The sequence below is a fragment of the Ranitomeya imitator genome, chromosome 3 (genome assembly GCF_032444005.1).
Source record: "Ranitomeya imitator isolate aRanImi1 chromosome 3, aRanImi1.pri, whole genome shotgun sequence".
Lineage (NCBI taxonomy): Eukaryota > Metazoa > Chordata > Amphibia > Anura > Dendrobatidae > Ranitomeya > Ranitomeya imitator.
The window spans coordinates 806736079-806749802 of NC_091284.1; the positions used below are offsets into that span (position 1 = coordinate 806736079).

At 44.2% G+C, this 13724-nt stretch overlaps 1 protein-coding gene across 1 annotated transcript in view; it reads right to left on the reverse strand.

Annotated features, from left to right (window-relative positions):
- The window catches only part of LOC138671246 (cyclic nucleotide-binding domain-containing protein 2-like), a 385035-nt gene that overhangs the window by 328237 nt on the left and 43074 nt on the right, over window positions 1-13724 (reverse strand). The window contains exons 4-6 of the mRNA XM_069759242.1: window positions 11109-11220; window positions 10095-10169; window positions 5903-5994 (exon numbers count right to left, since the gene is read on the reverse strand). Coding sequence (XP_069615343.1) covers window positions 5903-5994; window positions 10095-10169; window positions 11109-11220 — 279 coding nt within the window. The remainder of the gene's footprint in view (window positions 1-5902; window positions 5995-10094; window positions 10170-11108; window positions 11221-13724) is intronic.

A 13724-nucleotide genomic window follows, 5' to 3' on the forward strand; every position in this document is an offset into this window, starting at 1 on the left:
AAGCCAAATATAAAATACATAAATAAAACCGCCTAATAGCCCGGAGTCAGCGTATAATATCGGATGTGAGATGATAATGACCCTGGGCTCCATCTTTGAGTGTCAGTGGTCCGATTCTGTCGCACGAGAGGATCTCAGCACAAGTGTGGAGGTGACGGAGAAAGTCATTTCCCTAACTCCTCCATGGGAATCACACTGCACTCAGGTGGCATCCGAGTGCAGTCCGATGATTCACACGCACCCACAGACTTGTACGGGTGTGTGTGAGCCGAATCTCACTGCCAATCGCATCATGAGTAAATAATCGGATAGCGCTCTGCCATGTTATACGCCTGTGTGAGCCAGGCCTTAAAGTGTTAATATTGTCATTGCTCATCATTATCACCAGGTTCCTCCCGCTAGTAAAGCAAAAGATTTCAGCTATTCAGGGCAGGCAAATTTTACTCATGCACTTTGCAAAATTGTTCACCATTCTTCACAACGCTGTCCTCAGGAGGAGTGGGGTCCGAGCACCTGGACCCTCAACCATCAGCAACTTATCACCTATAGCATGGATTTTTGATATCACCATTTGGTAGAGAAACATGGTAAACTTCTTTCAATGATAATCTTGCAATTTACACACTGGCCACGAGATTCATTTTTGCTGTTCAGTACAGATTACTGTTCAGACTTATCTGTCTCATTATTAGCCCAGGCAAGATTACAAGGTAGCAATGTCACACCTCTAGATACAGTAGATAACACAGGATCCACCATTCACAATAGGTGATGTCACAGCTCACCTCCTCCTCCTGTACCATGACTGATAACACCTCTATATACAGTAGATAATACAGGATCCACCATTCACAATAGGGGATGTCACAGCTCACCTCCTCCTCCTGTACCATGACTGATTACACCTCTATATACAGTAGATAACACAGGGTCCAACATTCACAATAGGTGATGTCACAGCTCACCTCCTCCTCCTGTACAATGACTGATACCACCTCTATATACAGTAGAAAACAGGATCCACCATTCACAATAGGTGATGTCACAGCTCACCTCCTCCCCCTGTACAATGACTGATAACATCTCTATATACAGTAGATAACACAGGATCCACCATCCACAATAGGTGATATCAAAGCTCACCTCCCCCTCCTGTACAATGACTGATAACATCGCTATATACAGTAGATAACACAGGATCCACCATTCACAATAGGTGATGTCACAGCTCACCTCCTCCTCCTGTACAATGACTGATAACACCTCTATATACAGTAGATAACACAGGATCCACCATTCACAATAGGTGATGTCACAGCTCACCTCCTCCTCCTGTACAATGACTGATTACACCTCTATATACAGTAGATAACACAGGATCCACCATTCACAATAGGTGATGTCACAGCTCACCTCCTCCTCCTGTACAGTGACTGATAACACCTCTGTATACAGTAGATAACACAGGATCCACCATTCACGATAGGTGATATCACAGCTCACCTCCTCCTCCTGTACAATGACTGATGACTGATAACACCTTTATATACAGTAGATAACACAGGATCCACCATTCACAATAGGTGATGTCACAGCTCACCTCCTCCTGTACAATGACTGATAACACCTCTATATACAGTAGATAACACAGGATCCACCATTCACAATAGGTGATGTCACAGCTCACCTCCTCCTGTACAATGACTGATAACACCTCTATATACAGTAGATAACACAGGATCCACCATTCACAATAGGTGATGTCACAGCTCACCTCCTCCTGTACAATGACTGATAACACCTCTATATACAGTAGATAACACAGGATCCACCATTCACAATAGGTGATGTCACAGCTCACCTCCTCCTGTACAATGACTGATAACACCTCTATATACAGTAGATAACACAGGATCCACCATTCACAATAGGCGATGTCACAGCTCACCTCTTTTCTCTTTCTCTACTATTAATACTTTATTTTAGATAGCTTTGTTACGTTAAAAAAGAAACAAAAAAAAAACAGCCTTACCTACACCAAGTCAGGTAAGAAATGCACTAGCAGGATGCAGCAGACCCCCATTATAAAGGCAGGGGCAGCACAGGTGCAAAAGATGGACTGTCCAGCAATATATGAGTGCACCTCACAAGAACAGAAGCCCCGGTTGCATTACATCTACCTATGTGACTGGCGTATTGTTTGTTTGCTGCTGTGCTGCCGCCGCCTTTATAACGGTGGTCTGCTGCATCCTGCTAGTGTATATCTTTTCTGACTTGGTGTTGGTAAGGACATTTTTTCTGGTTTGATGTTTGAATTTATGCCCTATAGGTTGTTAGCATTGTTATTTTGCAGGTTTTTCACCCACCTGCATATACAATAGATAATGCTGGATCCACCATTTACAATAGACAATGGTCACAGCTCACCTCCTCCCTCTTCCTTCATAATGATCTTTGTCTAGATTAGAGTATATTCAGATAATGTTTCTATGCAAACAGATAGGGTCTGATTCAGTCTATTGCTGCATGTCTATGTAAAGAACAGGAAGTGAGAGTCTAAAAAATGTTCAAAAATACAGTCAACGTAAATTTAAATATTAGGTCATTTTGAGGGATGAACCAGTGTGTGCAGTGATCCTCGGATATCACTCCAGTATCTGCGTGCTTGGACGTGCTCTGCACTCGGCGTGCATTAACTGGTGATTGACTTTCAAACTTGAGTCCCCGCCCCACATCTTTGGCGCCTGTTACAACAGCCAATAAGCATGCAGGAATTGCCTGCCAGTCACTGTAATGTTGTAGCCATCTTGGTTATTGGCACTCCTTTGATTGGTTGTGCGTATGACATCATCACGGGTTATAAAAGGACAGTCGCCACTACGCTTGGCACACTGACGGCATTACTCAACTCAGTTCTTATTGGAGGGAGTGCTTGTCCGGGCACAGTTGAATGAATCAGAGTCCTCTAGATTTGATACTGGTGCTGATTCTGAACCATCGTACTAACAGTTCTTCTAAGGGCCAATATTGCGCTTTGCTGCTTGTATCAGATACATTTGGCATTTAACCTAGGGAAGGACAGATATAGGAGCAGGGAGAGTGGGAGAATACAGCCACTACTCAGGGCTTAGGGTTTGCTGTTCATTTGCTAAATGTATATTTGCTGCACATTTTTTTCTCTGGGTGCAAAAATTGATTCGTTTTTCATCCATAGAGTATTATGTGCTCTGTGGTACATTTTTGTAGTATATAACACTCAAAAAAAGCATTGAAATTTTTTTCTGGATTCAGAACTCATCAACACATTATTACATGCTCTGAGGTACATTTTGCTGGTCTATAACACTACAAAAAAGAGTTGTAACATTTTCTGGATTAATTACTCATCCATACAGTATTACGTGCTTTGTGGCACATTTATGTGTTACATGGATCTCCAAAAAAGCGTTGAAAAAAAATTCTGGATTCAATTACTCATCTACACAGTATTACATGCTCTGAGGTACATTTTGCTGGTCTATAACACTACAAAAAAAGAGTTGTAAAATTTTCTGGATTAATTACTCATCCATACGGTATTATGTGCTTTGTGGTACATTAATGTGTTACATGGAACTCCAAAAAAGCATTGAAAAAAATTCTGGATTCAATAACTCATCTACACAGTATTATGTGCTCTGTGGTGCATTTCGTTGGCATATAATACTACAAAAAAGGGCTGTAATCTTTTTATGGATTCAGTTACTCATCCATAGAGAATTAGATGTTTTTTGGTACATTTTGGTGGTATACAACGCTTCAAAAAAGTGTTGAAAAATTTGTCTGGATTGAATTACTCATCCAAACAGTATTATGTGCTCTGTGGTACATTTCGGTGGTACATAACACTCCAAAAAACATTGAAAAACTTTTCTTAATTTAATTACTCATCCATAAAGTATTACGTGATTTGTGGTACATAACGGTGCTATTAAACTAAAAAAAAACGCTTTCACTGCTGCAGGTGAAATTTTTTTTTGCTAATTAAAAATAAACTTGATTTCAAAAGACATAGCAATTAGAAAGTGAGTAAGGTGTGCGGTAAGGGACAGGGACGTGCTAATGATGGTGCATGCAGGTGCCAAGGATGTGGGGGCAGGTGCGACTACACCTGTTGCTTTAGCACAAGAAACATACCCATTTCCGAGACATAGGTTCCTGTATCACTTTGCAGGGAGGCACGGTATATCACTTCTGAAGTCAGGGCAGTGCAAACAGGTGGTTAGTTTGATAGCAGATAATGCGTCCAGCAGGTGTGGCAGCACCACCCAGTCTTCCACATTGTCCAGTCTCATCAGCCAACTGTCTGACTGACTTAATCTAACACCCTGATTTTCCTTCTTCCCACTATGTTGAGCCCCTGGAGACTAGTGATATCACACTAGGACACTCCAAAGAGCTCTTTACCACATCACACCTGCATTTGTACTACACAGTACACAGTACATTGCACAGTACACACAGACAGGAGAGATTCCTGCTCCTCTGTCTCGGTGTAGCACATGATCAGGAGCTACAGTATCATGGAGTACATTATACAGCAGTACTGAGTATTGTGGCTGTGAATCCTGCACCAGAGTGAGGTAGAAAAAGTCAGTCAGACAGCGTCATATGCCTTTTCTCCACTTATGAGCCATTTCTTTTCCTCCACCTTGCAACCTGAATTCATCATCCACTCTAATAAACTCCTACATTTTGTCAAAACAAGAAAGACTAATCTGATTACTTAGGCTACTTTCACACATCAGGTTTTCAGTGTCAGGCTAAATCCGGCAAATGTTGGAAAAACTGGATCCGGCGCAGATTGTGAAAAACTGATGCGTTGGATCCGTTTTTTTGATGGATCTGGCTAGCATATCTAGATTATTGGATTAAAAAAAAATTTGGAGCATGCTCAGTTTAAAAAACCGGATCAGGCTGCCAGATTCGCCTTTTTCCAGATCCGGCACCTTCCGGCTCCCATAGGCTTCCATTCTAGCAAACAGCCGGAAGCTTTTTCAGGCTTTTTCGCCAGAGACAAAAAACATTGCTATGGACGTTTTTTCAAGAAACCAGAAGCGGCAGATTTGCCGGATCTGGCGAAAACTGGACGAAACGCAATGTAATCTGGTGCAATCCGGCACTAATACAAGTCTATGGGAAAAAACTTGATCCGGCGGCAACATTCGCCTGATCCGTTTTTTTGAAAATTAGCCGGATTTAGCCTGACACTGAAAACCTGATGTGTGAAAGTAGCCTTAGGTGTCAGATTATAGCATCCTATTTAAACCCCTTCTCAATCCCTTTGTTTTCCCCCAGTAAAATAATAACACTTGTACTCACCATTCACAGCTGGCACAGCTCCAGTGGATTTGGCACTCGCTTTTCCAGAGCTCCTGTGAAATTATGTCACGCAATCCCAGTGGGTGGACAATCAGCAGTGGTTTTACTCTACTCTTAATTGACATGAGGAGGGTGTGAAAGCTGCGGGTGTCCTCTCACTTCCTCCGGATGTCGTGATTTGTCTGAAGGAGAGGAGAGTGAAGCCATTGCTAATTAGCCACAGTGATTGCCTAACATAATGTCACGCAAACCCTGGGAGAGGCAGTGCCAACGCTGTTTTAATGGCATAGGTACTGGAGTTGAGTATAAGTGTTATTATTTTACTGTAGGTAAGGATTGAAAAGGGGTTGTAGTGAACAAGGGGGAGGAAAAGAAAGGGCTCATAAGTGAAGAAAAGGCATATTTCACTGATAACATATATTACAAAGTCTCTTATATTCACTGGCACCATTGACTTATGCAAAGTTTGATGAAATGACAGCGACCATTTAAAGAACTCCAGGATATAATCTTATAAACGTTCTACTCATTTTTTCCTTACCATTCGTACCATCCAACCTTGGCTATTTTCTCCTGTATGTGAACCGGATATCCAGCAAAGGAGCTGACCGTCATCCTCAGAGACAGCATTGCCTGTAATTGAAGGGAAGGTCTCATGCATATGGAAACATTATATTGCGTTGTCACAATTCATTGACTTAAGAATCAATCCTGATAATAAAAAGCTTCAGAAGTTCAGCGGCAGCGGCCTCCGCGCACATAACTCCTGCCGACAAAGAAACTGTTTATGATCGGTAAAATATGTTACCCGAAAATCACCCGGATGATCGATAAGGAGGAAAATCACTGTAAATGTCATTTATTCCGCATAACAGATGGGTTTTCTACCTGATTAAATAGTTAACGGCTGATAACCAAGCACTACTCTGACTGCTTGCAACTTTTTAGGTGACATGAAGAATTAGAAAAAAATAGATATGGCCGATCCAGGTTTGCTTTTCTAGCTAACAAACCTTATTTAGGAGGAGGTCTGACGTTGGTAAAATTTACAGAACAGAGAGTAGGGTTTCGCTCTGACTTAGGCCGCCTTCGCACGTCCATTTTAACACGTACTGGAGACATGTACTCACGCACATCCACTGTAATCTATGCGGCTGCACACATACTCGTGTCTGTGTCCGTTTTTTCCAGGCAGCACAGATGACATACAGTGAGACGTGTAACAGAACAGGAGGCAGAAGAGAAATTACAGATGTGTAGGTTTTAAAAATGTGCAAAGATACAGATAGATCCCCACTTATGCTTGATAACCAGCAAAGGTAAAGCAGACAGTGATGAGCTGATATTGTCGGGCTGGGAAAGTCTATGGTTATTGGCCCTTCCCAACCTAAAAATACAAGCCTGCAATCAGGGTAATGCCGGCGACTGTGAATAGCAGGAACGTTAATGACGTCACCACTCAACAGAGTCGCCGGCTCACACTGCGCTCAGCAAGACCAGGCAACTGTAAATAGTGTTACTGCTATTATTTCATTATTAGGTTAATACATGTACAGCAAACTAGCACTGTAGGTGTCACTGCTATGGGGGAACTGTGAATGTCACTGCTATGGGGGCACTGTGGATACCACTGCTATGGGGGCACTGTGGATACCACTGCTATGGGGGCACTGTGGATACCACTGCTATGGGGGCACTGTAGATGTCACTACTATGGGAGTACTGTGGATACCACTGCTATGGGGGCACTGAATGTCACTGCTATGGGGGCACTGTGGATGTGCAGTGCCCCAGAGATCTGGTCGTTGCAGTATGACACTCTGCCACTAAGGGGAGTGATGGTACGTCTGATGGCACTGAAGGAATTCTACTGACCAGGTATCACCAGAACACATTACACTTCACACTCCGGCCACTAGAGGGAGCAAAAGGCTTTATTTATTGCGCCACTCCTCACACTGGTAAAACAAGGGGTTGGATAGAAACTTAGTCAGAAGCTGACTGGGTTGGATTCAGGCAACATCCCGTGGCAGGGGGTGTTGCAGGGAGAAGGCACAGCTGGGTCCCTGTCAGGCGTGGGAACCTGGCAGGTACCTAGCGACCAGAACAGAACGTTATGGAATCGCGCCTGCACTACCTTGCGGCGGTATCCTAAGAAAGAGACACGAAGCGAAGGATATTGTGGAACAGTGTAAACGAGATCAAGCACAAAGGAGAGCCAGTAGGAGTCGTGCCGTGAGACCGAGGCAACATCCTACTGAGGCGCGTAGCCGGTGGCCGGAACACCGAGGGAGTAACTGACTCTATGCCTTACTTCAAACTCCGCAGGACAGTTAATTATAGGTTGGCTGTCTAACCTAAACACCTACGAAGACATAGGGGGCAACAGTGGGAGAGGGGCGACTCTAGGGTCCCGGAAAACCTCCAGGCCTTCCCGTCATACGGGTGCGTCCTAGCCATAACACACCTGGGGGACTTTGAACTAGAAATATCTGGAACTAAAGAAAGAGAGAGCTGTAAAGAACGAACGAAAGAGAACAGCAGTTGTGAGGACTATTCCGAATGCTCAGCAGGATAGCACTACAACACACAGGCGCTATTGGTGGGCAACGATTTCCACCTGCAAAGGAAATTGTGGAAGTGCCCATCGGACCGGCCGGTCTCAGATAGCCCTGTTATACGTGCTCTGGATTGAGGATCCTGAAGTCTTCAGTAAAGAGGTAAAGAGACTGCAACCTTGTGTCCTCGTTATTGACTGCACCTCACAACATCACCATCTACCTTACTGGGAAGCCCTGGGGACATACTTCACCTGTGGGAAGGTATACCATCCAGCTGCCATTACATCACCCCAGCGGACCTCACAGCAGCGTCGGTCACCCTGACCGAACACCACAGGTGGCGTCACGAACCCCTGACAGACTGTACCACCTTTATTGGACGCCCCTTAGCAGGGTCGTGGACCCGGTCTAGCCACCGTGAGAGCTTCAGAACCAAACCAGAGAGGCCCGGTACCGAGAACGCGTGGCCCTGTGTCTGGGGGCGCTCCAGATGCCACTGCTACGGGGGTACAGTGGATGCCACTGCTATGGGGGCACTGTGAATGTCACTGCTATGGGGGCACTGTGGATGTCACTGCTATGGGGCACTGTGGATGTCACTGCTATGGGGCACTGTGGATGTCATTGCTATGGGGGCACTGTGTAGGTCACTGCTATGGGGCCACTGTGAATGTCACTGCTATGGGGCACTGTGGAGGTCACTGCTATGGGACCATTGTGGAGGTCACTGCTATGAGAGCACTGTGGAGGTCACTGCTATGAGAGCACTGTGGAGGTCACTGCTATGGGAGCACTGTGGAGGTCACTCCTATGGGAGCACTGCGGATGCTCATGTTAAGGGGCACTGTGTAGGTCACTGCTATGGGAGCACTGTGGATGCTAGTGTTATGGGGCACTGTGGAGGTCACTGCTATGGGAGCACTGTGGATGCTAGTGTTATGGGGCACTGTGGAGGTCACTGCTATGGGAGCACTGCGGATGCTAGTGCTATGGGGCACTGTGATGGTCACTGCTATGGGAGCACTGTGGATGCTAGTGTTATGGGGCAGTCTGGATGTCACTGCTATGACGGCACTGTATATGCCACTGCTATGGGAGCACTGTGGATATCACTTATTATGGAGACATTGTGGAAGTCCTTGCTATGGGGGAAATCTTAAGGACTTTGCATGGAGGAAGTTTGGCCAAGTCTGTTATGTAGCTTTCATTATTTTGGGAGAAATCTAGCTGTTACTTTGGGGTACTTTGGCTGTCACTGACAATGGACACTGTGGCCGATCCTATTATGGGGGCATTATGAGAGACACTGTTGTGAGGTAATGTAGCAATTATCAACTATAACTATAAACTGTAGCTCTATGAGTCTGATACTAATGGTGGGGCATTTGAGCTCTCATTATTACGGGGGGCACTGTGGATGTCACTGTTATTGGGGCATTGCGTGTTTCACCATTATGTGGATATTGACTTGAATTTGGAAGACAATGTCCCCGTCACCGTTACGAGGCGCTCTAACGCCTGGATTCTAAGTTTGATCACAGAACTAAGGGGAAAGTTTCCTTGCTCTCCTACTACAGTTGTCCACATTACGCACCTCATGTAGGACTATTTCTAGTAACCGCACACTCACCGACTCTCCCGAAAAAAGGAAGAACTCTCCCAACTGCCATATCTCTGGAGCACCGTTCAAGCCTACCAGAAACCTTCATAGAGTCTTTTTGTGTCCAACGCACATTTAGGAGGAATTGAACGGGGCTTACAATGGCATCAATGGGTAGTAAGGTAACGTCGTTAAATTAGATGGCATATCATAGGTCAAAAAAAGATGTTTTACAGAACATCAGCTGCAAAAGGTGGCAAGTATGGCTTACAAGGAGAGACAGCCTATGGTTTCCAACATGAAGGAGATCTCAAAAAATCGTATGCACTATTTTTTTTTCCAAAAATTTGTTTTCCAAGCCTGAGAACAGCAAAATGTAATTGATGGTAGAGACCAATAATATTCAGCTAGGTCCCCATTTATGCCAGGACACTTTTAGGGAATTGGCCTTGGTGGCCATACTCACGTAAAAGTATTGAGCAGAACATCTGAAAGGTAGACTTCATCAAATGTCTACAGCTACATTTAGATATCAAGGAGCTTAAACTAAAACCTACATATCAGTCACATACCAATTTAGTTTCTTCTGGTGTCCTCTTTTCTGGGGGGGTCGTAAGGATTTGCTTGGCTTCAGAGCTAAGAACCATCTTCACAGAGTAGACGAGAAGTGGTCGGTGTGATGGACAAAGAGAGGATACAACGACTTATTAAGATGTGTTAATAAAAAAATATATTATAACATTTTTAAAAAAAAACATTTAATTTAACTTTTTGATAGTTAACAGTTCTACTCCAGTCACATCCAGAGCTGCGGATACTGTTCTATATCAAAGGCGCCAAACGCATCAGACTAACGTTGGCCGAACTCAACAATAATGACAGATACGGATGATAGTCTAAAGAGTGTGAGAGCACTGGACAATAAATTGTCGGGGGAGTGAAATGGTTTATCCAGGACTATATTTTTTTTACTATGGTCCTAAAAAACTAACAGGCAGGTAGTTGCTAAATACCTGCCTGTTTTACACGGCGCTGACCGCTCCTCCCAGCGATTCACCTGCTCAATGTCAGCACAGCAGCTCTTCCTCTTCCGGACTGCTGTGTCGACATGACTGATGTCATGCTGCTTGATAGCCGGCTCCCCACAGTTAGGCAGCAGGGAGCCAGCTGTCAATTAGCATGACATCAGCGGTCATGCCTGTCAACAGAGCAGAGCAAATGTGAAGCAGAAGTCGCTGTATCACTGACAGGAGAGGTCTGTGACCACTCTGTGCCGGCAGTGGTAGGTACCGGACACAACAAGCAGGTAGGTAGCAAATACCTGCCTGGTTTGTCCACATGTCCTTTTCAGTTGGATGTCATGCACAATATACAATCTCAAACTATTTCTCAATCAAGGTAGTCAGTGTAATATTTTCCTAATAGGAAAACCCCATCCACATTCCCTAGCAGGGAAGCTAGGTTCATTCGAGGGGAGCCCTCTACTTAGGACCCTTCTATGTAATCCACCATACAAATCTCTGGGAGGGGGGGAATAAATTGCTGTCCACAAATTTGCATCTTTAAAGTCTTGTTTAGCACTTTACCTCCATTTTTGCCTTGAAGAGGGACCGATCAAACAGAAGGTTTTCACTCTCGGTCTCAAAACCAACGTACTCGCTGAAGGAAAGCGGCTCAGATCTTGAAGCTGCATAATCCCTAATGGCAGAAGAATAGAAGGATGATCATCAGGTTTGGACACCATATAAAAGCCATGGCAGGAAGTGAGAAGATCTAAGGGATTGTATCACAAACGGCAATGAGATGATGGCCACCAGACCACATCTCAGCTTTCACTGCAAATGGTTGCAACATAGAATTAGATGATGGCCATGCTGGTGAATGGTTGGAGGCTGCCATGATCGTTGCCACTCTTGTAGAGTACTCTGGTCTTCAGCTCTAGAAAAAGATGTCCCTCTTTATGCCCCAAATGGATCTTTCGAAAGGGTTTGATATGATGAGACAACAACATTTTGACCAATCTTGTTTACATCCCAAACTCTGAAATCCATCCTGTTCATGGCCCAACTAACACCCGAGCATTGCTCGTTACTGTCACTGATCAATCATTATGGTTGGTATTGTCCAGTCTCACCAACTGTAGCTTAATGCCTATTAGCATCCTTGGCGGGTACGTTCATAAATACCGGAGCAAATCCGAAAGGTAACCCGTACCAAACTGTTCATAAACTAAAGCCCTTCCTGGCTCTGTGGAAACAGTCAGCAGGGATCTGAAAGAGATCATGTGATGAGATGCTAGACTTTTCTTTCAGAGGAGGGATGGAGTGTATATCAATCACATAATCTGACAATGGTCCTTTTGGGTTCTCCCTAACATCATATCTTTGTCACCACGGTCATGGGCAGGAAGGAGGACCTGAACTTAAAGAGAATTTGTCAGCAGGTTTTTACTATGATATCTGAGAGCAGCGTGATGTAGGGGCTGAGACCCTGATTCCAGTGAAGTGTCATTTACTGGGCAGCTTGGTGTAGTATTAAAAGAATCCATGTTTTCTCCGTTATAGATGTATCAGTGTTGAAAATTCTAAGCTGTGTATAACCACACCCGCACCCCTGATTGGCAGCTTCCTGACAGTGTACACAAAAAGACTCCAATCAGTGGTGGGGGGCGGAGTTGCACAGATTAGCTGGACTGCCTGGCATGTGGCACCTAGTCCCCTACTGATAATCACCTGCTAATAAAACACTGATTATATTGAAACTATGGCAATCTGCTGAACAAGTGGCACATCCCTGGATCCAGTCTCTCTGCCCCTACACCATACTCCTTTCAGATTACATGGCAAGAACTTGGTGAAAAAATTCCCTGTAATCCTTCATCCTTTCAAATCCTTTATTTCCAGACAATAGGATTTGCTAATTTAATTCTTAGGGGTTTGGGGTGTATGATCTGCTGCTAAAGAGGGCGTCATAGATGGCCTGGACAACGAGACTCCCAACCACCACCTATCGTAATATTACTCGACTGGCAGTATTATTTAGTATTATTAGATCTCTTCATATAGGTTGCTGCTGTTTGGTCACAATATATGGCGGTATTATTCACACATTGTATTATGGTATTTACCGAGGCAGTGTTAGGCATTACTGGCACTAGTGTTTCAGAATACATCGCCCTCCTAGATTAAAAGGTTTGTCACCCTGATAAGATCTCTTTGTCTCTTATAGTTACTGTTTGATATGATTGATTATGCGTCCAGTGTATGACAGCTCACTATTTGAGCAGCCTTCAATAAATGGCGCCAGAAAAGGCATGATCCAACGTGAAGCCATTCATGTAGGAGAGAAGTTCACCAGACTGCTTAAACTGGTCAAAGACAATTTTTCGTTACTTAAATGCTCGTATTTCGGGCTTAAAAAAAATTATTTTCGCAATTGGGCTTCATTATAAATTTTGCAACGTTTTGCTTTTACAGGCTTTTAATGGTATTTCCCAGTCTGTGATCATAAATCAGCTGAGAGGAGCTAAAAAATAACTCTCTGATGGATTTCCAGTTAATCCGGAGGCTATTGAAGGCAAACGGTGCACAATTTTTAATGGTACTCAATTCCAAAAATGATTTGGAAGCTCCTGCTCCGGCTATAGGAGACGCCAAGTGTCGTGGGAGTGGAGAAAGGTAAGAATAATTGTTTATACTCTTAAATGTGTTGGTATGGCATAGGAAACATTATTACTGGAAGAGGCCCAGGATTATTAATATAGGAAGGGACTAGGATGGGGATAATATAACAGAGAGGGGCTTGGGATGGGGGACATTATACCTCAAATGGGTCCAGGATGGAGGATATTATTGTAGGAAGGTGGCAGAATGGAGAACATTATACCAGGAAGGGGTCCAGGAAGGGGAACATTAATATAGGAAGGGGCTGGGATGGGGATAATATAACAGAAAGGGGCTTGTGATGGGGTATATTATAACAGCAAGGGTCCAGAATGGAGAACATTATACCAGGAGGAGCCCAGGATGAGGGACATCACACCAGGAAGGGGTCCAGGATGGGAGACATTAATAACAGGAAGGGACCAGGATGGGGGACATTATATCTGATTAGGGCCAGAATGGGGGACATTATACCACAAATGGGTCCAGGATGGAGGATATTATTGTAGGAAGGTGGTAGAATGGAGAACATTATACTAA